This window comes from Solanum lycopersicum, chromosome 4 (assembly GCF_036512215.1).
Source record: "Solanum lycopersicum chromosome 4, SLM_r2.1".
NCBI classification, from domain to species: Eukaryota; Viridiplantae; Streptophyta; class Magnoliopsida; order Solanales; family Solanaceae; genus Solanum; species Solanum lycopersicum.
The window spans coordinates 67,786,101-67,809,784 of NC_090803.1; the positions used below are offsets into that span (position 1 = coordinate 67,786,101).

The 23,684-nt window shown below is 32.9% G+C and overlaps 3 protein-coding genes across 4 annotated transcripts; 1 reads left to right on the top strand and 2 right to left on the bottom strand.

Moving 5' to 3' along the window:
• The first annotated feature begins 515 nt into the window (after positions 1-515).
• On the top strand, positions 516-5,285 carry LOC101251470 (uncharacterized). Its single transcript, XM_004238356.4, has 12 exons — positions 516-913; positions 994-1,213; positions 1,343-1,543; positions 1,661-1,731; positions 1,910-2,072; positions 2,191-2,784; positions 3,175-3,555; positions 4,063-4,138; positions 4,240-4,303; positions 4,427-4,565; positions 4,660-4,773; positions 4,919-5,285. The coding sequence occupies exons 1-12, from the start codon at positions 801-803 to the stop codon at positions 4,982-4,984; spliced, it is 2,202 nt and encodes a 733-aa protein (XP_004238404.1). The 5' UTR covers positions 516-800; the 3' UTR covers positions 4,985-5,285.
• A 51-nt stretch (positions 5,286-5,336) lies between these two features.
• Positions 5,337-13,578, bottom strand: LOC101251773 (uncharacterized). Of its 2 annotated transcripts, none has more exons than XM_004238357.5 (15): positions 13,228-13,578; positions 11,464-11,822; positions 11,122-11,242; positions 10,746-10,860; positions 9,933-10,087; positions 9,749-9,820; positions 8,787-8,855; positions 8,618-8,698; positions 8,419-8,538; positions 8,232-8,306; positions 8,037-8,117; positions 7,167-7,240; positions 7,024-7,084; positions 6,813-6,868; positions 5,337-5,688 (listed from the first exon to the last, which is right to left on the bottom strand). In XM_004238357.5, the coding sequence occupies exons 1-15, from the start codon at positions 13,375-13,377 to the stop codon at positions 5,604-5,606; spliced, it is 1,674 nt and encodes a 557-aa protein (XP_004238405.1). In that variant the 5' UTR covers positions 13,378-13,578; the 3' UTR covers positions 5,337-5,603. The 2 variants fall into 2 exon arrangements, with proteins under 2 accessions (XP_004238405.1, XP_010320448.1); XM_010322146.4 differs by having other exon boundaries at positions 9,933-10,096; positions 13,228-13,458.
• Positions 13,579-14,226: 648 nt separating this feature from the next.
• LOC778302 (multicopper oxidase-like protein) lies at positions 14,227-19,029 on the bottom strand. Its single transcript, NM_001346903.1, has 8 exons — positions 18,770-19,029; positions 18,552-18,661; positions 16,395-16,665; positions 15,798-15,900; positions 15,356-15,701; positions 14,903-15,265; positions 14,736-14,814; positions 14,227-14,656 (listed from the first exon to the last, which is right to left on the bottom strand). Exons 1-8 carry the CDS (start codon positions 18,905-18,907, stop codon positions 14,444-14,446), a joined length of 1,623 nt encoding a protein of 540 aa, NP_001333832.1. The 5' UTR covers positions 18,908-19,029; the 3' UTR covers positions 14,227-14,443.
• Between the last annotated feature and the right edge of the window lie 4,655 nt (positions 19,030-23,684).

The window sequence follows — 23,684 nt, forward strand, 5'->3', positions numbered from 1 at the left end:
TGCATTTTCTAGATGATAAGTTCAAGTGTAGTTTTACAATAACTAAAAGGGCAAAATTGGAAAGTTATGTTTAATTTATGTCATGGACTAGAAAGAGTAATTTGGAATAACTATTTTTAGTAATATAGACAAATAATGTATAGAATTGACAAACGAGCGAGTCAAGTCGAATATGAGCCTATCGAAAACGAGTAAAATGAAAATGAATAAAATATTCTACTTGACTCATATATATGAGAAAAGTATCGACATCTTCAACGTGAATTTTTTTTTATGTAAATTCAAATTTAATCTTGATCTAATATATATACGAAACATCGATGAAAAATAACAACAACCAAAAAAAAAAAAAAAGTATCGAAACACCTACCAAACTATTAGTCGGTGCAAAAAATGTATCCGTACGTTATTTTATTTTATTATATTTTTTTCCCATGAAATAAGAGACGATCATGTTACGATATCGTCAAAGAATCTGATGAAAATTGAAATGAGTGTCCCAAAAAATATATGGCGACATAATTCACAAAATGACAACATTTATCCAACTTTTTTATTACTTTTCCGCCAAATTCACCATTCAAATTTAGAAATCTTCCCAAAAATGTTCTCATTTTGTTCATTAACTCACGTCATCTCAATTTTCTCAAAATTGTATTTTTCTTATATATACTGGTAAAATAAGCAACTTGTTCCCACGTCAAAGATTTCGAAAATTACCCTTTTAATTCACGTTAAATACCTTTTTTTAAAAAAAAATTATTATTAATACAAGAGATTTTATAATTTTGTGGTGAGAAATGGGTTCGCTTCCGGCTATCGATGAGCCGAGCTGGACATACCCATTTGCTCGTCGTGATGAATATGTCGTTGATAACTATCATGGTGTCGATGTTTCTGATCCTTATAGATGGTACGTACGTACTTTTTCTGTTTCATTTTATATGATATTTGTTTAATTTTAGTCTGATTAAAATAGAATGACATTTTTAGGCTTGAGGATCCAGACTCAAAGGAGACAAAAGAATTTGTTGAGAAACAAGTAATTTTGACCGAGTCAATACTCAAGACTTGTGAGACAAGAGAAAAGCTAAGTAAAAAACTCACAAAATTGTTCGATTTTCCCAAATACGATGTTCCTTTTAGGGCCGGTGATAAGTACTTCTACTTTCATAACACGGGCCTTCAACCTCAAAAAGTTCTTTACGTTCAGGTATATAATACTAATAGTTTAATTTTATATGTACTCTTTGTTATACTGTAAGGTCGTTCATAATTGCCAATTAACAAGTCGTTTTGTATTTGTTTCTAATTTTTATTTTATATGAATTTGATATTTTAGGATAGTTTAAATGGAAAATCAGAGATATTGCTTGATCCAAATACACTTAGTGAAGATGGAACAGAGTCATTGAGTATATATGCAATTAGTGATGACGCTAACTATTTAGCATATGGTATAAGTTCAAGTGGAAGTGATTGGGTAACTATCAAAGTTATGAGAGTGAAAGATAAACGCGATGAGCCTGATACAATTTTATGGGTACGTTTTTAGAATTAATGTATAATATCTCGTTTAATTTTATATATATGCTGACAATATAAAAAAAAAGTTACACTACTATACCATTTTGATTGTAATTTTGTTTTATTTAATTAGGTTAAGTTCTCAAATGTTAGCTGGACTCGTGACAATAAAGGATTTTTCTACAGCCGTTATCCAACTCCCAAGTAAGTGTAACACAAATATAAGATTAGCCCAAAAGTTACTGGATTCCCGTGAACTCCATATAAGATATACGCATAAAAGTTAGTTATGTACTTTTTAAATGACCTGATAATGTAAGAAAATTTTGACTATATTTTGGTTATATGGTTAATTCTAAAATGTGGAGATAATTTTTTTCAGAAACGGTGAAAATTTGGACGTTGGAAGAGAGACAAATGCAAATTTACACCAGCAAGTATATTATCATAGATTGGGAACTGATCAATCTGATGATATATTGTGTTGGAAAGATCCAGAAAATCCAATGCATAGACATATAGTTTCAGTTACTGAAGATGGAAAGGTAATTAATTCATCGTAAGTAATTGATAGACGCATTTATTAACTCAAACCATTTTAACGTGGCCAAAATCAGCCCAATACGTCCATTTGACTATCTTAATATACCTTTTATTTTGCAGTATGTTCTGCTATACATTTTCAGGAACTGTGATACTGTCAACAAATTATACTATTGTGATTTATCTACACTACCAAATGGAATTGAAGGTTACAAAGGCAAGCGCGATGCGCTTCCCTTTAACAAGCTTGTTGATACATTTGATGCCTCGTATGATTACGTTGCACATAATGGCACAATTTTCACTTTTCAAACTAACAAGGATGCTCCAAAGTACAAATTAATCAGAGTAGACGTTGAAAATCCTGATTTTTGGTCTGACATAATCGAAGAGGACGAAAAGGATGTGTTACAATCAGCTGTTGCAGTAAATGAAAATCAACTTGTTGTGAGTTATTTGAGAGATGTGAAGAATGTTCTGCAGTTGAGAGATTTGGAAACAGGGGAATTGCTGCATTGTTTACCTATTGATATTGGCAGAGTTTCGGGGATTTCAGCTCGTCGAAAAGATGATTCCATTTTTATTGGATTCATGAACTTCTTGATCCCTGGATTGATATATCAGTGTAATCTCAAAGGTGAAGTTCCTGACCTTAAAGTATTTCGAGAAATCGTCGTGCCTGGATTTGATCGGACGGAGTTTCAAGTTAATCAGGTGAATGAATTTTCGCACTTTATAGACAATTTATGTGATGCTTATGAGTAGCAAAAGTACCAAACCCGTATTTGTGTTAAAAATAAATCATGTATTCCTTACTTTTCAATTTGTTTGTCTGGTTTTGACTTAACACGTAGTTTCAGAGTTTAAGAAAGTAAATAAGATTGTTGAATCTTGTGGTCTTAAACTAATTTTATATAAAATATACCAAAATGCCTCTTGTAATCGTAAACATGTCTGAAATAGTGATTGCCTTGTTTGTTGTTGCATCCCTCTTTTCGTGTTGTTAAATCCAACTGATGTTACCACTCTGTAATACACTGGATTCAACAATGGAAAAAATTGTTTTTTGATCGATTCTTCTTGCGAACGGGGCTTCATTTGCAGGTATTCGTGCCAAGTAAAGATGGTGTCAAGATACCTATGTTCATAGTGTCTAGAAAGGGTATTTCTCTTGATGGATGCAACCCTTGTTTATTATACGGATACGGAGGATTCAATGTTAGTATTACACCACATTTTTCTGCTGCTCGCGTTGTGCTCGCGAAACATTTAGGTGTTGTGTTTTGCATAGCAAATATTCGTGGTGGCGGAGAATATGGAGAAGAGTGGTATAAAGGTGGTGCTCTTAACAAAAAGCAAAATTGCTTTGATGACTTTATTTCTGCTGCTGAGTATCTTGTATGTGCTGGTTATACACAGCCACATAAGTTGTGTATTGAAGGTGGAAGCAATGGTGGACTTCTTGTTGGAGCCTGTGTAAATCAGGTATTTCAGATATTCGTTCAAAGGATTTAACTTATATATACGCTAATAGTCTTGTTTTATCTGTTGTAATAGGTAACATTGGATGTTTTGCAGGTTACGCATTCATGTTTGCAATAAAATTTACCTGTAGTTGTCTTTTAGGTGACCTAAAAGTGAATAAAATAAAATTAGGTTCAATATGTCTATTTTTGCTTTTGTTGCATTCTAGTTAGTGGCGGGGAGTCAAGATTTTTACCAAGGGCATTCAAAATCTTAAAATACAGGGGATCATAGAAACCCGACACCTGTATACTGGTATGAGGTAGCAAGTACATCGTGAAATTAGTGGTACCCCGACCTCAGAGTTATCGTACAAAGAAGCCAAGGGATCAACATATATAGTAGATATACGTTATAAAAAAGACCTATATAAGTAGTGTAATTTTCCGGTGAAGGAATGTCTTGGATAACTGTAGCTCCGCCCCTGATTCTAGTACTGATAATTCAGTGTTAACTTCAAAAATGCAGAGACCTGATCTCTTTGGCTGTGCTCTTGCTCATGTTGGTGTTATGGATATGCTTAGATTCCACAAATTCACTATAGGTAAGTTTTTATATATATATATATATATATAAATTTATATTTTGCTACAATTTTGGTTATTGTTTGTGTGTAGTTACAATTTATTTTCCATTTCTCATTAGGCCATGCATGGACCTCTGATTTTGGTTGTTCTGATAAGGAGGAAGAATTTCAGTGGCTAATCAAGTAAGTTTACTATCCTCACTTAAAAAATTCCTCGGACTCTTTAAAAATATTGTCGGTTTTGCATTTTTGGGGGATCTGACACGTGCAACAACATCCAAGTTACTCATCTAATATTCTCTTCAGGTATTCACCACTGCATAATGTGAGTAGGCCATGGGAAAAATCTGTCAATTTAGCATTTGTTCAATACCCTTCCATCATGCTATTGACTGCAGATCATGATGATAGAGTTGTTCCACTGCACTCATTGAAACTATTGGCTGTAAGTTATTAGTTAGCAAAATCATGTTAAATATTATAAATTTACATTATCAGTACATAGAACTTAACTCCATCCATCGCGACATGCTCTGCAGACCATGCAATACGTCCTGTGCACGAGCCAGGAGGGAAGTCCCCAGACCAACCCTATCGTTGGTAGGATCGAACGTAAGGCTGGTCATGGATGTGGACGTCCAACACAAAAACTCGTAAGCTTCTCACCAATAACCATTTATTTTACAACCTGGAGGGCTCGGGTTGATAGTAGCCGTGGTAGCTATGCCCCGGTGAGCTCAATTAATGACCCGAGGTGCCGATTGGGAAAGTCTGAAACTTCATTAACTTGCATTGCAGATTGATGAAGCTGCAGACAGATATGCATTCATGGCTAAAGAGTTGGGTGCTGCTTGGGTTGAGTAAAATTATGTTTGTACAAAGGTATAATATGGAAAATAGTGGAACACAAATAAGGTGGTCGGATTTTGATGTCCTCACAGTTGGTGCTTCATCATCCAATAAAAGGTATCTGCTTGCAAAAGAGTTATCGGAAATAACTACGCCTCAGTTCCAAACACGGATCGTCTATTTGGCTCAAGGATGCATGTAAAAAAATGTTAACAAGATGAACAATTTTTCATATAGGATAACCACTGATGATGCATTCCAGAATAATGATGTGTACATAATATTTATGTAAAAGGGAAATTGGTATATTTGGGTATTACCCTTTCCTCTTTTGTTGACAAAGAATGGTAAAATAATACTCCAAACCTTACAAAAAGAATGACATAATTTCTATATCTAGAACAATTAACTTTACACGTTTCGTTTTACCCTTAACGAGAAGCGTGTATAGCCATAAAAATGTCATAGCATCAAAATTAAGTATTATGATCAACTGATTTTGCAGATGTTTCATAATACATATTAAATAGTAGAAAATTTGATCTTATGATGCATACAAAATGTTACACCAAAATAGGGATGTAAAACTAATGTTCAAATGCAAATTCCTGGGTCCAAGAATATTATAGTTCTTTCATTCTTCCTGAAAGCAATCCATTTTCACATCCGTAACATCGAGTTGCAGTATCTCTGTTCTGCAACCAAGAATTGAACCGATACTGCAGCACACAAGAAGGTTTGTAAATTTATAGTTGAAGAACTGATAAGTAGACCAACAGATAAATATAATTTAATACAATCTTATTGTTGACACCAACCGGCAGGCTCCTCATTCCATCCTTATATAATTCATAAATTAGCTAAAGACCGTAAATGCAAAAGGTTCTCGAGTTAGCCTTGCAGCGATTTATCCCACAACCCTGTAACTAACATGACACTAGATAATGCACAAAAAGTAAGAGATTATTGTGAAATGGTTAACTATTCCAGCTTCTACTGAGCTGCCATGGTCAATATATGCTACTACTGTCAAACAGGCGTGATCACTTCATCATTGAGCAGTGGAAGGATAGATGGCAACTACCTTGTATAAGAAGAAGATACGACAAATGTAATTTTTTTGTTAGTTGAATCTTGTATTTTTGCTTGAGTGGAAGGTTACAAGTAGGTTGCCTTCCCTTTTTTGATGTCCTAATTTCCACTTTCTATTTTTTCCAGAGGTTAGGTACATGCCCCCCTCTGGTTTTTGTGTAACTTATGATGGAAATTATAGACATGGTAGGGGTCAAGCCAAACCCCCCACGCCTAATAGCTTTAAGCTGTGATGGTGATGGCTTAATTTTTTTTTAAAAAAAAAGTAGTGGAAGGATATATTCTCCAATGGTTTAGCTCAACTTTAAAGGAACTTATCCCCATTCCAAAGGCAGAGGGTCGGTTTCCTAGGTAGCAACCGAACCTTTTTTTGGGATTAGTGTGTGTAGTAAACAAAATTTATTGAGTTTGAACCTATCAAATATTATTGAGTTTGACCGTACTATCAATGCAGATAGAATGCCTAATACTTGCTAATTGAGGACCAAAGTACTAACTTCTTTTGCCAAAGAAAATCAATTACTATTATTCCTACTCCCTGGTAATTTCCTCACTATGATTTCAGCAGATCATAATCCTCTCTATGGTTGCATTACGGCCCCTTAAGTACAACATTTCTGGGGAATATCTTTTTGAGAAGCATTATTGGGGAAGCATTTAACTATGATAATAAACTAATAGAGCTAATAAAAATCATATAATGATAAAGGGAGAAGCACAATGTTAAACAAAAAAGATAACAACTTTATACCTAGGTTGAGTGCGACCAAAATCCCCGTGAACAAATTCCTTGATATATGTCCCAGCCTGTAAAAGACAGCTGCCATTGTATTATGCTCTTTCACAGCAATTATGAAAGAACTCTTTAGCCCTTATGTAACTATGCTATTTATCCGCGTATTCTCTTTCCCAAGAAAACATAGTTAGAGAAAAGCGAAGTAATGTCAATGGAAGATGGTAACCTGGGTACACAGATGCAGTAGAAGATATTGTGAGCTTCCAGATACCCTCTCCACTTGCATCCTGTCACAAGAAACAACACTAGTCACGATTGATATAAAAGTAAACCCATAGTTGTTAGTCTGTTGCTAGAAATTGTTCATACCAATGTATAATTTTCTCTCTCTCCAATGGACTTCGGCGATGAAGAACCCTTATAGGCGTTTTTTGAGCAACTTTCTGAAGCCCAGAGAAACAAAAAACGGGGAGAGATAATGAAACATATTATTAGATAAGATGGTAGTGGATCAGCCCTTAACAAATTATCAAATCACACACAACTACATTTGATGCTACTCCCATGTTTAGTAGTAGTTCAACACTCGTAATTGAAAGGAGGGGATATGATATATGAACAATCATGCCAGGCACTCCAACAGTTAATAAAAGCTAGTGCTCCATGAAAATATAAAATGTACTCTTTTCAAAGCAAAAAGAATAGGTAATCTTGGTCTTAGTTGTTTTTTCAATATATTTCTGATATATTCTTTTAGGGTGTATTCGGTACGGACGAGAACACTTTTCAGAACATATTTTCTAATTTTCACATGTTAGGTTAGTCAAAATTTTTGAAAAACATTCTCTAGAAAATAAGCTCCTTAAAAATGAGGAAGATGAGCTCCCTAATGAAAGTAAGGAAAACAAGCTCCACAAGTAGCATTCCTCATTGATTGTGGCCTACCCACCCTCCCACACATCTCATCTTCATCCCACCCTCATAGCCCCCTTCCACATTGATTACATACAAATGCTTTTAGGATGATATTTTTTGCTTACGTACCAAACCGAAGAAAATAAGTAAGAAACCCATTTAGTTTCCTAGAAAAATATTTTCCAGTTAAAACATTTTCCATCCTACCGAACACACTCTTAATATATGTAAGAATGTATATGTGATAGGTTTATCGCAAAATTTCACAAACGATTAGGGATTCTTCAAACTCTTTTCAGTAAATCCAAATAGAGAATTACTCACCAATTCCTTTAGTGATGATATAGTTTGCAAATCTTCATCACTGACAGGACGAGAAATCCACACCAATGCAGCGTACTGCTTCTGTATTGGATGGAAAGAAATTTCTTATGAAAAGATAGGTGGAAATAAATATGTTTTTAAGCAGAGATCGGCTGGTAAATAAGCTAGTACTAGCTCAAATAGCCAGAGGTTTACCTGCTTCTCTGCCTCTCCTTCACGCATGAGGTCCCACCCTTGACTGCCTACAGCTCTAAGATTTTTAACCCGGACCTGATGCAAAATATGTAAAGACTGTTGCATATATATTGGGAAAATGATGTGGTGCAGTGTGCTCCACTCATTTAAGTTATCAAAGACAGCTTAGAAGTATTAACCAACTCACGTATTGACTTTCTAGACTATTAATTTTCTTCTCTATTTCTTTTATGAGTGCTTCAGAAGGGACTTGGCGTGCATTTTGTATCTCTACAAGAAAAGGACGGCCTGTACCGAGCATCCGAACCTGAGAAAGGTAGTGTTGAGACTAGAGGATCAATAATCATCCAATAATTATGGTCTGTCAGAAACCAGATCTTTCTTACATCAATGTCCTCCCTACCGGCAGCATGAAACTTATAATTGTCACCCTGGAAGATAGGAAGGATGGCCCCACCTATTATTTCCTAAGAGAACATTCAAAGAAGAGTTAACAATTATAATCCCAGTAACTACCAACAACAGAAATTACTACAATAAAGAATAGGGAAATACCTCAACGGATGCTTCTCCCATTCGTTCATCATCAATAACCCAGCGTGTCTGGCTCACATTTCTCGAATACTGCAGTAAAGGCACATTCTCAGGTGGTTAATACTCCATCAGAGCAACTTTTTAAATGGACTATGGAACTAAGAAGGGTTGATCAAACATAAAGTTTGTGATAATGAGCAAGAAGCAGAATTCACAAATATAGATATAACCCTTCTCAGAAACAGACATGAGATTAGTACATGGGCTTGCTTGCTACACATGTCCAATAACAGTGGGGAGACCAAGATTGAGCTTAGCTGAATAATTATAACCTACATATCTAATGGTAATTTAATAAGTTATATTTGAAGAATAAGCCACCTTCCACCATTTCAAAATTGTTAAGAGATGTATAATGTCCTACATCAGATATATATTGGTATTCAAAGGGATAATAAATGTTCCTAATCACTAAACTTATCCTAGGTTTTGGGTTGGATGATTACATTCTTTTACATATTATCATAATCACCCGATTAGCAGGGGTTTCTAAAAGTCGTGAGTTACTCCACTCAGTGCCTTAAGGTGTCGGGTACATGTGCAAGCTATTGGTTTACAATGTTTAGCCTACAACAATGTCAAATTGTAGTTAATAGTCAAATGACAGTGCATTTCACTGGCAATTAAGATTTTCTCAAGCAACAATCTCCAATCTACATACATTCTATGAAAGTCCTTCACATAGGATGATTTAACTTCTCCACAACATTTTGCATCCTTCTCCTTCTAGTCTTGTTACACCTCTTTGAAGTACAGAAAGCAGCATAAACACTGGCGATAATGTTTTCGAGTCAAAAAACTAAATCGTATGCAGAGCTCAGAAAGTCAGAATTCAATGATGACAAACAGCCAGTGGTGCTTATTCATGGGTTTAGCAGAGAAGTATATTTACAACAAAGCTTTTCAGGTTGAATTTGCTATACCTTAAGATATCTCCCTCCAATGTATGTAGAGCTTCTGCAGCAATGAATGGCCAGAGAACAAGGCTTACCGACCTGAAAAAAAATTCACTATATATGATTGAAAAATATATACATTGAATAAACTTCAAATAGAGTGAATAGTTGGAGTTCCATCATATGAAAAATAATTAGAAGTCCTCAATACCTTATCTAACTTAGCCATTAAGTTATTACAACTGAGATCTTGGGCCTCCTTGGGACAAACTTTAGTCAGTCCATCTCCATCAACAATATTACTATCAAAAGACTCAACATGAGGAGTAACAGATTCCCCAGTTGTCTTGAGGTCACCAGTGAAACCTGCTTTGTCTGACAACGATCAGTCAATACTTTCTATTGCACCCAAATAAACTATGGGATGACAACCAGTAACATTTGATCCAGCAGATATTATGGAGCACAGAATGGAACTTTGTTAGCACAGGCAATCATAAAATGAAGAGTACTGAGAGGATACTTGTTTCACTTTAGCAATTAGATCCAATATTCAAATGCAGGAGCATAGAAGTCGCAATTCATGGATTTCTATTTTCCTTTTGTTTTCAAATTACTTCCTTTGAACACTGATACTAGAGTTTTCTCGAGACAGCATATGAAGGAAAAATATGAGTATAAAAGGATGAATATGCTGGAGGTACTAAATATAGGCAAGGGAAAGAACTGGAAAAACCTAAAGCAGAAGACTTTTTGAAGTAAGCTTAATAGAGTAAACAGTCAAAACATCAGAAATATCATCTGTTTACATCATCCTGGCATATGATTAAACTAAATATTGTTCAAAACAAGAGAAAAATGAAAAATGCATGCTTATCTATGCCTACCTGCCCACAAGACAACTATCACCACCGATAGTGTCTCAAGGGTTGAGACACAGTAATGAGAAACAGCAGGTAAGGTACCAAGCACTAGAAACTTAAAATCTCAAATGGGAAAAAAGCATTTTGACAAGATAGCATGCCTGTTTTCCTCCTCTTATTTCCTCCATTCCCTTCCTGAACGTCATCTCTTGTTAATGCATCAGAATGTGAGTATGTTAAGCGAACGCGAAAAGAACTTTGAGTAGATTTTACACCCTGCAAACGTGAATAACCCATAATATATATACATTTACATCCTTTATTTTACAGGTTTATATATTGACCAATCAGCAGAACGCATTTCAGTTAGAACGTTTGCCCCCAATTGACTTTCTCAATTTGAAGGTATCATATATCATATATATTCACACCAAATGAAAAATAACAATTATTACCAACATAATTCTAATCCCATAGTGTCAAACATTGATATTACAGAAGAGGTGCAAAAGAGATCAGAAAAGAAGATTTCATTACCAACAATCTTTGTAATGGATTTATCACTAATAGTTTGAAGATGTCTTTTGTAGAAATGAATTGACATTCAGCCTTCTCTTGGAACCAAAGTTCATGGCGGTACTTATTCTTCATATACAACCTGAAAACAAAATATATTGGAAGGTATTCAAATAAGAAAGGCATACATACATATATATATATATATATATATGGAAGTTAATGGTGGAAAACAACAAAATCTAAGTATAAGTTTCAGATCGAAGAAAGAAAATTAGCATAAGTATTTTGGAGGGGCATCTGACCCTCCTATCCAACGTGAATGAAATTGATAAAGAAATTCATCAGACTCTAAAATCTTACCAAACTGCTTGATCATTTTCTGTTACAACCGAAGGCAATGAGACTTCAAGAGAAAAACTATCAATTTGTTGATATTGTTGCTTTACAAGTTCAGAAATTACTACAGCAAAGTCATCGGCACTATACTTTTTTAATAAAGTTCCAGTATCATCATAATAGAGAAATTGCAAAATGCCTAAGCATATTTTGCAAAAGTTTGTCTCCCTTGATCGTTCTTGATGTGATTGCTCATTAAATTCTCCATCTTTGTTTCTCATCACATCTTCTAAAATATCACACCACTTTGATATTGAGAGTGAAGGATGTGAACACATGAGTTCATGAAGTCCAAATAGTCGGAAAATGCATCGAACACATGCCTAAAATAAAATTAAAAAAAAAAAGTTCTTTGAGTTGCTAGATTAAGAATTAATAGAAAATGTCTTCTACTCATTGACTGGACAAATTAATTACAGATGGATGACCGACCATAGTCAATAATCAGATTACCTTCACCAATTATTCACTTCTTTCCTTAGAGGAAGAAAGTTCCTCAAGTATCGCATAGTCAATAATCAGATTACCTTTACCAATTATTCACTTCTTTCCTTAGAGGAAGAAAGTTCCTCAAGTATCGCATAGTGCAACAAGCCATTTGACATGGCTTTGAAATTACAAAAAATGGACTTAATTCACCAGAAACCTACTTTTACAAAATACTCTTACTAACGCGAAGATATAGTTTTGGTCCACCAATACATTAATGTTCATAAAATTCAGTCATTTTAGTCATTTTGCAAACAAATCAATAAATTCAATCACTTAGTTTTACACCCGTAATGTTCTTGCAAACCTCTCTACCAACCACAAGCAGCACCTTCCAAGACCCATGCACCTGAATGCACCCTGGTATGCAAAAGGTTAGTGCATGCGTTGGCGGCAGGGTGGATTGCAGTGGATGAGGGGAGCAGGAGGTAAAATAGATTATAGAAGTAGTCCTCAAAAGCTTTTTATGATCATATATGTGAAAGTATAGAATTCAATGCTCCTCTCATCATTTCCAGAAAGTGCAATGTTCAACTATGTCAACCCACCTTGAAGCTAAGATATCCCGTGAATAAATAAAAGGAGAGGGCTTATGTGGAATTTATCAAAAGACGTATGCTTTTTTTTTATAATGGTAACAGTATCAAAAGACATGCTTAAATCCTCCTGCTATAACAAAGAGGGAATCAGTAGTAAGAGCTCCTTATCTCCCAATTTAAATGATGTACTTACTCAAATAGCTCTTTTTTTGTGACTTGAAGCTGAAAGTTGCTATGTCATATAACATGATCAACTGATACTTGAACTCTAGAACCTCAGTACATTTCATACCCAACCTACTCTACGAAAATGAAGATTCACTAAGAAACTTTGCATCCCAATTTCTTTACTAGTGATTCAGCTTTCTATCGTATATGATCTAATTACATCTCGAAGAAGCTTGTAGAACGAACTCTAGCTCGAATTAACTCTAAAGCTAACACTTTCATGACATTTTCTTTCTCTTCTCCAAACAATCCATAGTTTCAATGAATACACTAATGTACTAATAAAGGAATATCTATGTGATACTACAAGAAATTTGAAGTTTTTATTTCACAGAATTAAACTAAACATTCAAAAACAAAACTACCAAGTTAAATTTATAACGAAATCTAACTCAAAAACATAGAAAGTTCAACTCTTTTCTAAGAAACAAAATTAATCGCTTTATAAAATATCAATAAAAAACAAACGCACCCCAATGGACCATAAATCTTTGACGGCGCTCACTGGCAGCGCATGGACGGCTTCGCGGAGAAGACGTAGCTTCTCCTCCTCCGCCGCAGCTTCAGCCGAACTCAAGTGCTTGACGCCGATAACCTCCGCCGCCGCAACTTCACCCGCCATCAGGTAAATTAGGCGACTGGCGGCACTACTTTGAACTAAAATGAATTGCACTTTCTCCCTTTTTTAAAAAATAATAATTACTTCCTGTTATTTATTTATTTTGAGTAATGCTTTAAATTTTGATTTTCCAAAAAAAAAAAAGTAAATTGTATTTTAACATACTTTAATCTTTTGATTTGACTTAAATTTAGAGTAAATTTCACTTACTCCTCCAAAGTCCAAACCTTTAATACTAGTTGAGAAATAGTCTTCCATTCACTTTTAGTTGAGAAATAGTCTTTATTTACTTTTATTTGTCATAATTTTCATTTTTTATTTTTTGTGAGTAAAAATATTTTAAATATTCATTAATATTTTAAAATATACTTTGCAATATATTAATATAAAAAAAATTACAACGTTATAGTACTTCTCATTTAATTTTTAAATATATAAATTTTAATTCTAAAATATCACATTTTAGTTTTCTATCATAATGTCATTGGCCAATTAAAAGTTGAACCTAAATTCAACTTGCAATAGTTGTAACGTCCTAATAAAAGTTCATAAGCCTAAATGCTCATCAAATTTGGGACCAATATGGTTGAGTTTCAACAACGCTTAACTTGTCAATTTTTAACTATGAACATTGATTAGCTTGCCTATAGAAAGACTTATTCTAACTATTTGAATATACCAAATAAAGACTTATCGAAACTATTTGAAAATATCAAATAATAAGTGAAGAGAATAATAATACCACGAAATGAAAATAGAATCGTCCTAACTTTTTGACGTGAATTAAAATTAGTCACATTGGAGACCCAAAAGAATGTAAAAAACATGGAATCTGCCAATGTGCATACGATAATTCAAAATGCACTTCATTTATCATAATTTAAGGTAACTACAACAATGAGGAAAGAACAAAATATAATGTTTTCGTGGAATTGAAGAAAGAATGCGACCTTGAGCTAAGGTCATTTTAGCAGCTACTAGTAGTAACAAGGCATTACTTCTAAACTCAAATAATACAAAAGGATTGTATAAAATTAAATTATCCTCTACTAGAATTGCAGAATTTGCTTTAAAGTGGTCGTGTGTGCCGATTAGCCACCTTGCCACAAAGACGAGCGCCTCTTGGAATTGGATATTCGTCTCTCAATGAGGTTGAGTCTGTGTAAACTCTCATGTATAGTTGTTGACCGAGGTACTGTCGTGCCCAGAATTCAGTCCTCAGGTTCCACATTCCTACATTGTCCAATGCAATGTATATCGCGGTCCATGACTTGGGATAGACCTACATTTTAACATTTAATCGCGTTAGTTTGACTTCTAAATAGACTTCAAATTCTGTTTTTCCTCTGTTTTGTTCTTACCTGAGTTGTGCAACGTGAAACTGCATCACGAAGGTTGTATCCGTTCCTACTAGCTTGAGTCCACTGGCCTCCATCCATCCTGCATTTAACATTGGGAAAAATCAATATCAAGAATGAATGTATTAGAAAATCACGGGGCATTAGAAGTGAATTTTGTTCTAACTTACCCTACAACCCAAAAAGAGTAGCCATCAAGATGCCAGCTCTGGACGATGTCCTCATTATTTTCGAATATAATCTCAATGAATTGCCTGTAATTAACACCTAGAACAGACGTGTCTTGGTAAATTCCTCCACCAGTTGGGGAATCAGGTATGCTTCCAACTCTGAATCCGCCAATCTTGAAGTAGTCGAGTAGTTTTAGAGGAGTATCAAGTGGCACAAACGACACGCTGTTGACAGCATATCTCTGTTTGCCATTCACTTGACCAGCAGAGCTAGCAAGTCTGATGGTTTTAGTTGTGTTGATCATACCGTAATGGTATGAACCTTGTGGGTTTGGCCTTGGTCCACTTGCTGACAAGTTTGTCCTATAAAACACAATCAATGTTTATCAGCTATGTTTTAATCAATTAAACTTAACGCGTTCCACATATAAGCTAATTGAAAGATGAACATACCTGATGGAGCGGGCCTGATTAAGGGACCAGTCGATTTGGATGGTAGGTCCACCAGGAGGAGGACCAGAGACGGGGGTGTTAGAGCTGCTATAGTGAAGTACAGCAGTGGTGGTGAGGACTGGAGTCGTGAAACGAGATGAAACAACGATGTAATGGTCTTTTGCTTCTTGATTAGCTGTAATGAGGACAGAGTAAGATTGGCCAGCATGGACATCAAGTGAGGAATAAGTTGTTTGCAATGTGTGTGTTCCCTCTACTTCAACTAATGTCATTTTGTGTCCTTCAACGCGGAAATTCAATGAATTTTGCAATCCAACGTTTGATATCCTCAATCTATAGGTTTTCCCTATTACAAGAAAAAAAATCTCAGTTAGATTTTCAGAAATGTCATGACATCAGGCTACGAAATGTCCTTAATACGTTGATTCATCGTTCTTTTTACCTTGATCGACTGTGAATGTAACACCATTAGGACCACGACCATTGATAAGAATGCCATCAGGGAAAGGTAACTTCCTGCCTCCGTCAAGAATTGCTTTCAAGTCCTGTATACAACGAAATTCGATAACAAATAAATTTGAGTTTCTATCACAAAACTTTGGCTAAAATTTATTCCATTTAACTCTTTCACTCAAACTTATAAATCCACATTTTCTTTTCAAAACAATAGTCATAGCCCTTCAATTACAAATCTAGAAATCACATAACTCTGCTCTAAGAAAGATTTTTGTTATTGATGGCCGTGGTTGTCAAATCAGTTTTCACACGTCTCGACTAATTCCACGTGATATCTACCACTTTTTTTATAAAAAAAAACGTGCACTTTACAGTTGTTGTCTACTAATGGGCCCATATTTGGGTCAAGGACAAACCCAACAAACAATGGCCCATGACAAAAAGCACACTAAATTCCAAAAAATGCAACCCAAACAAAAACTAGCCACTTTACCTTACCGACACTCTTAAGACATTAGTGATTAGACAACCATAAGGTACATGCAAAGGTTCGAATTTAACTTTTATATACTGAGTCAATTACCGTGTGGTTCTTTTTGTACCAATCTCCAATGAGGATGGTGTAGTCGTTTGCAGGGTCCGGAAAAGGGACGGGGATTCTAGGCCTGCTGAGAATCCTAATCCCTCCAAAACCACCAGCAGCTTTGTGGAATGCAAGAGATGGGAAGTAATAGAAACTCCCTATTTGATCCTTCACTTGTAGATTGAATGTGTTATTTCTCCCTGGCGGTATTGGGCATGTTGTTCCATATACTCCATCTACAAATGAGTTTCTTCTGTTTTGTACTCCGTTCCTACACGTATATTTCGAGATGATAAGACGTTAATTTAAATTTTTAGATGAGATAATTCACAAAATGGACTATAATAAGAAAACATGCAGACGTTTTAAGTAGGAAAAATATTATTTTATCGTTATTTTAAGTGGAATAAAGAAATTGAATATGGATATTATGATAATTGATAATATGTGAACATGCATACGTTTTACATGTTTTATCCTTCAACATAAATTATTTATTCTTCAAATTATTTTTTAACAGACATTATACATATAAAAGAATATGTAAAACTGAACATGAAAACAAACGTCGTTTTCGACTATTTAAAATAATTCAATGGACAAAGCACGAGACGCAGAATTTGCATCTACTTTTCACATGCATTTCACATGACCCACCGACTAGTTATATTCAATAAAAATTTTCAACACCTAATCATTTATTCAGCAGGCCCAACGAAACCATGTGATTCTGTATATATTATGTGAAACAATTCACCTTATATATTTTTTCTGTCCGTTCTCAAAATTTATTAATTTAACTAATTTAAATTATGTAAACAAATTAATAAGTGGTATAATGCTCTTTACCAACAACTTTTTATCATCACGACTTCTAATGAGCTAATTTATAAAATTGTGCTATGTTGAAATTCAATTCTTTCATCATGTTATTAAAATATATACTGAGTCTGAGCTCATATTGTATCAATGTCATCTATGCTTCAACTGTGAACATATGGGACTTTTATTTTCATGAAGAGTGACGCAATTTCGATCAGATTATTGTTGCTTAGTCTAGAATGACAATTGGAAAACAAGTTGTTAATAATTATACAGCTGGATAACTAACTAATTAAGCTGCTGCCCAAAAATAGCTAAAATTGATTCGTAGCGTGTGAATTTGGAAAAGGCCACGAAGATTCCGACGAGACTTGCAAAATGTTGATGTCAAACCCCATGTGGTATTTTTTTTTCTCTATTCTTTGTCAGTAGAAGCCAGCAATAGTCAAGTGGAACTTGTCAACTTGTCGTCCAAATCTTACCAAAGCCACAAAATAAATAATTCCAATACTACCTAGTTTTTGTTGAGAATTTTTAGAAAATTGCTCTCTTCCTAAGTTATTCACTTATTATATTTTTGTTTATGAAATTATACGGGATTTGTTGTTATGTTGTATAAGTTTTTTTTTTACGCACCGAAATAGTTTGCGGTCACCGAAACATTCAATTTTTAGATCAAATATACAAAACTGTTGTTAACATGTATGACACAGTTCATCAATTTTAAACTTATTCGCTAGTACTACTAAAGTTTTTTATTTTAAATGACGCAAGAATCGGCTAAAATGAGAAGGAATCAAAAAAAGAAAAAAGGGACCCCTAAATATCAAACTAGACTCTGTTTTTGCTCTTTGAACAAAAATGTCCTCCAGGATTAGTAACTGGTAGACATTTTTATTCAATTTTACATGTCATTTTTTATTATTTTCTGTTTTTAAAATGTAGATCTATACAAACCAGCAATTACATACTGATATTCTACATCCACTGATCACGAAATCTTATATCTGTCTCTTGTAAAAAAGGCGATAAACAAAGACGAATTCAGGATCTAGAGCCAATTTGTTTTGAAAAATGTAACTTATTATAGAAAGATTTGGCTGCAGAACCGTATTAACCAGACAGATTTGCCCAAACCAATGCACTTGCCAATTGTATAACCCAGAAACAAACTGGAAATTACCCAAAAATTATTCCTATGTAGCTATCCTTGTTTTTTTGGAAATTGATACAGTTAAGTTTATCACGAGTCCATCAAATGTGATTAGTGATCTTCAACGTAATCAACGCAACGCACTAAATGTGAACAGAAAAATGGAAGTTTCAGTGAATTACCAGGAAAGTAGAAAAGGTTCATCCAAGCTGTTGTGGATATTGATAACGAGATTGTCATTGGTGACCGAGTTGATATCAGGACCAGGAAATTGACCATTAATCAGAATTCCCTATACAAACATAACATAAATTTCACCGTTACATAAGCATATTGATCTAATAAACCCAGATCCATATATAATATAAAAAAAAAATACATTGCATTTACAGAAACGAACCTGTTGAGGAACTCCGAGAGGATATATAGTTCCATAAGTGACATTCCAATCGAAATATCTATAAGGATCTTCTGCTACAACAGAATTCCCAATTAATACCACTAAAAACACCGCTACGGCGAATTTTAGCGGCAACATATTTTTCTACTTTACTTTATGTTAGCACTGCAATTTGCTATAATAAGGAAAACAGAGTGGAAATAGAAGGATTTTAAAAGAAAAAAGAGTGGGTTCTCGAACCAGCGTGTGGGGGTGGGGGTGGGGGGAGATGGGGGTAGGAGGGAAGATTTAAAGTGAAAGGGCATGGCATATTTAAAAGTGCGGTACACCACTTTATTATTATTGTTTTCGTCTTATCATTCATTTTCAAAATTTACTAGTTCGATTAATTTAACTTGCTAGATCATATTTATGAAATTATACTAAATATATTTTTAATTATTACTAATTAAAAGAAAAATATTCCATATTAAGTACGTTTTTGGACATATAATTTGCTTATTACATATGTTTAAAATCAAAATTTTCGATAAAAAAATAATATTTCATCGCTATATTTCGATTCAGTCGGCAAAGACTATCTTCTACAGGAGTATTAATTAATTGGCCATTAATTGGAGTAAAAGTCAAGTTGAAGTAGGGAATGTGGCCCTAATAGGCTAATAATAGTTGTCGTAAAAAAAGAGAGGGAAATATTATTGGAAATTTTTGAAATTAACAACTGCAAGTCTGTAACTGGGAAAACCAATAAATATATGAAAAGTTTAATGTGTCGGTGTTGGGGTCCACGCGGTACTTAAAACACACACAAAAAAAATTATTATATAGTCATTATTATTGCATAAGAATGTTATAGATGATTACTTTCTAATTTTATTTAGAAACTAAATAAAATGAACTTTATTCATTAATAATCAATGTGTGTTGAATTGGTTCGATTATTATCTGCATATCTTTGATTATTAATGATTACTAATATAAGTAAGTAGACATTTTTGTAATTTTAACTAAGTACATCTCTCGAACAAATATAACAATTTAAATTAAATTATGATTTATGTTTAAATAAATTAATTTGAATTAATTTTTTATAGCCCTCGAGAAAGTGCATGTGATGAGTTAAAAGGTGTGGGATCCACCCTCATCTCCCACGTCCTTTCAATATAATACTCCACTCACTGTATCTCACTTTTCTATGATTGATTAGCCCGGCTAAAATATACTAGATTTACTCGGATGATAAATGATAAGTATTTTATTTTTAATTTAAATGTTGTGATTTATAAGTATGAGATATCGAGGGAGTAAAAAGAAAGAGAGTGTTAAAATATTGTGTTTTTGTTTTAATTTATTTGTCTGAATTTGAATGGATATTTAGTTTAAAAATATATAAAACTTTTAAATTTGACAATTTTAAATTAAAAGTATGCTATCCAGTTATTTTTTAATCTTGTAATTTTAAATATGTTATGTAAAAAATAAAATACTTTAACTTTTTTGATAAAGAAAATATTTCACAACTTTAATCAAATATAAATAAATATTTATATTTATATAAAATTAAACAAATAAATCACCTAATATCCCAATTTTGCATATTTACTCATTTCCTTTCTACGCCCACTACCTTGACACACCTCATTTAACTCAGCATAGGCCAGCCACTTCCAGCTGCCAGTTTTTCCTCTCCAATAAATAATATTCACAGATCACATCATCATTCAAGCAATTATTAAAAATGCCAAGTTTACTGGGGATACTTTTTTATTAATATTATGCTCCAATTAATATTGTTTGAACCTGAATTTATAATACTTTTAATTAAAATAATTTGATATTTAAAATTTACTGACTAATCGAGGTTTTTGGCTAGGAGATGAGAGACCTGTGGATTGAAAAAACTCTATCAATTGTTTTGACGAAATTATTTATCTTAAATTCGAGCTTTTTGCTTTATAGCAAAAGAAGATTTAAATTGCGATTAGTTTTACCTATAAAATTTTTAACCATCAGATAATATCGAAATCTTTTATATATAAATTTTGACAGTGCAAATATTCATGAGTTCGAATTGACGTGCTACCAATGTGCTGCCCATAGTTTATATGTGAACCGATTTAATTAAAATCTTTTCGGTTTTGTTAGTGCTCACACATGCCATAGAGTGAATACACATGAAGAATTTGAGAAATTACCTTAAAGGACTTCTATAGTTTGTCTAAACGATAAGGTTGCTCAAAATCAAATTTAATAATAGATGTATATTTGTATCATTCGGTAATATAAAGTCTTTGATCTAGGACTTAATTTTTTTATACTTCAATTTATGATTGTTTCAAACTTCAAGCTATTCTACAAATTGATCGGTATTTGTTTTTAGCAAGATAAAATCTTTCTACTAATATTTTTTATGTCAAATCTTAATGATTAATGACCAGCAAATTGATATCAAATTGACCAATCTTACAACACTAATACTTGAAAAAAAACAATTTATCAAACTGATAAACTTAAAAATCAAATCAATCTAATCAATATACATCCTTATTATAAACCAAATATCATTAAATCATATTAATAAACTTCAAAATCAAATTGTAACCGATTGTTATGCTGGTCTAGAAAAAGGTGAAGATTGTACATATAATAAAGTTTCACGCATTTGGCATACATGTTAAGGTTAGAAAGTATAAAAAAATACTAAAAATACCCAAAGAGACAGAGATAGCAAACCTTATTCTAATCACGTGTGGATTTATTGGAAAGATACAGAGAATATAATTAATTGTCTTTCTATTTAGACAAATACTGGCTGGAAATAAAATGAAAAGAATCTCTACATGTTCACATGATAGGTAAAGAAACAAATACAGTTAATTATATATTATTTCAAAAAGTTGAACTTAAAAGTGCACGTAATGACGCTATGGACAAATATTTTCTTTAAACCAAATTTCAGTATTCCAACAATAGGACAGATGAATATATATGTCACCGTTAAATACGACTGGATGGTAAAGTTAATATATAATATTTATTTATTAACTTAATCTATTTGATAAATTCAATTCAATTTATCTAAAATTTATTGCATGAATTAAATTTTTATATATTTCTTGAATCGAAAGTCTATCGGAATAATATTTCTAAACGATACCGTAGGGGTAGGAATACATTATATTAAAAGAACAACGGACAAGGGCCTAAAATACCCTTAAAGTATTGAAAATGGTACAAAATTACCCTTCATCCACCTATTGGCTCCAAAATGCCCTTTTCATCCACCTAGTGGCTCCAAAATACCCTTGTCATCCACCTTTGTATTTAAAATTGACCACTTTTTTAATTGTTTTAAAATTAAACTCTTTAAATATTTTTTTAAAATACTTGGCGTTCAATTATTGATTATAATTTTAATTTATTAATATAATTTATAAATCAACCCACTACCCACTCATTACTAACCAAACCTCAGCCAATTAATAATTCAATTATAATATCAAAATCGTCATAAACACTACTAAAAACAAGATGAAATTATAGATTTCTGAAAATGACATTCAAAATTATTCGAGTCCGAATCGGAGCCCCAATTAAATTTAAGTTGAGCCGCTTATTTAGGAGGACACTTTCTTTCAAAAAAGAATTAAAAATTTATGATTAAAAGTAAAGAAGTAATACATCCCGAACTGATTCATGCACTTTTTTAAATATAATTTTATAAATATTTATGATTTGTTTTATAACTTTAATATATTATTTTGAAAAAAAGTTACCTATGAAGTAACATCACATAATTGAGACGTGAGAATAATTAAGATAAATATAGTTAGACTTGTAAGTTTATTGGTGATTTTTATTTAGCCACTTGAATGTATGATAATTTACTTCTATAATTTTTAAAAACACTCAATTGGCAGTAGCATGCATTAATAATGTGACGGGTTCATTAATTTAAAGGGATTTAATTATTAATGGGGTGGGTAGTGGATTGATTTATAAATTATACTAATAAGTTAAATTGTAACATATAGTTGAGCGCCATGTATTTTAAAAAATATTTAAATAGTTTAAATATAAAACCGTTAAATAAGTGGTCAATTTTGAACCAAAAGGTGGATGACAAGGATATTTTGGACCCAATAAGTGGGTGGAAAGGGTATTTTGGAGCCAATAGGTGGATGGAGGGTAATTTTGTACCATTTCCAATATTTTGAGGATATTTTAGGCCCTTTTCCGAAAGAACAAAAATAAATAGATGATGAGTTTGTACAATGATTTAATTTGCAAACAGTGGACCATAGGGCATTGATTTTGTAGAGACTTTCAAGGTAAGGCAATATCCAAGAAACTTAACCATGTAAATGTATGTTATTAAAAAATACCAACTTTTGCAAATGCCACCAAATTTCATGTGCCATAATTGCAATCACCATTATATGATTTTTTAGCTATACAAACGGAAAATACATAAAGATGATTTTTTAGCTATACAAACGGAAAATACATAAAGTTGTTTCAAAAAGTCAATTATAATTTTATTTTTAATAGAACTATCAAGATATTGAGTATCATAACGAGGTAATTCCATTTCCATCCAATGATGGATGTAATTTTTGTGTTATGAATTTAACTGAATCTAGTATATATATATTTTTTTTTACTGAATATAGGTATCTATGTGAATATAACAAAAAAATAATCAATAATATAAGATTTGAAACACGCAAGTAAAGCTAAAACCAAAAAATTATGAGTTAGACGCTAAGATTTAAATCTTAGATTCGTCACTCACGTAAACATAACTTTTTTTAGAAATACGTGATTAAAGCTAAAACCAGAAAGATTGATGAGGCTTGGCAATAACAACTAAAAATAAAGAAGTTGAAACTTGAAAGAAATAAGTAAATACTTT

Bases quoted from the DNA above. Each gene is read 5' to 3' on its own strand.
- LOC101251470 (XM_004238356.4), top strand. From the start codon at position 801: ATGGGTTCGCTTCCGGCTATCGATGAGCCGAGCTGGACATACCCATTT. The intron at 2,073-2,190 runs GTAATTAATTCA...TTTATTTTGCAG, and splicing joins CAGTTACTGAAGATGGAAAG to TATGTTCTGCTATACATTTT. The intron at 4,139-4,239 runs GTAAGTTTTTAT...ATTTCTCATTAG, and splicing joins ATTCCACAAATTCACTATAG to GCCATGCATGGACCTCTGAT.
- LOC101251773 (XM_010322146.4), bottom strand. From the start codon at position 13,377: ATGGCGGGTGAAGTTGCGGCGGCGGAGGTTATCGGCGTCAAGCACTTG. The intron at 9,821-9,932 runs GTATTGAGGACT...ATTTTTTTTCAG, and splicing joins TAATGGCTAAGTTAGATAAG to GTCGGTAAGCCTTGTTCTCT. The intron at 8,699-8,786 runs GTATTTCCCTAT...ATGTTCTCTTAG, and splicing joins TGGGAGAAGCATCCGTTGAG to GAAATAATAGGTGGGGCCAT.
- LOC778302 (NM_001346903.1), bottom strand. From the start codon at position 18,907: ATGTTGCCGCTAAAATTCGCCGTAGCGGTGTTTTTAGTGGTATTAATT. The intron at 16,666-18,551 runs GTAATTCACTGA...ATATACGTGTAG, and splicing joins GAACCTTTTCTACTTTCCTG to GAACGGAGTACAAAACAGAA. The intron at 15,266-15,355 runs GTATGTTCATCT...TGTGTTTTATAG, and splicing joins AATCAGGCCCGCTCCATCAG to GACAAACTTGTCAGCAAGTG.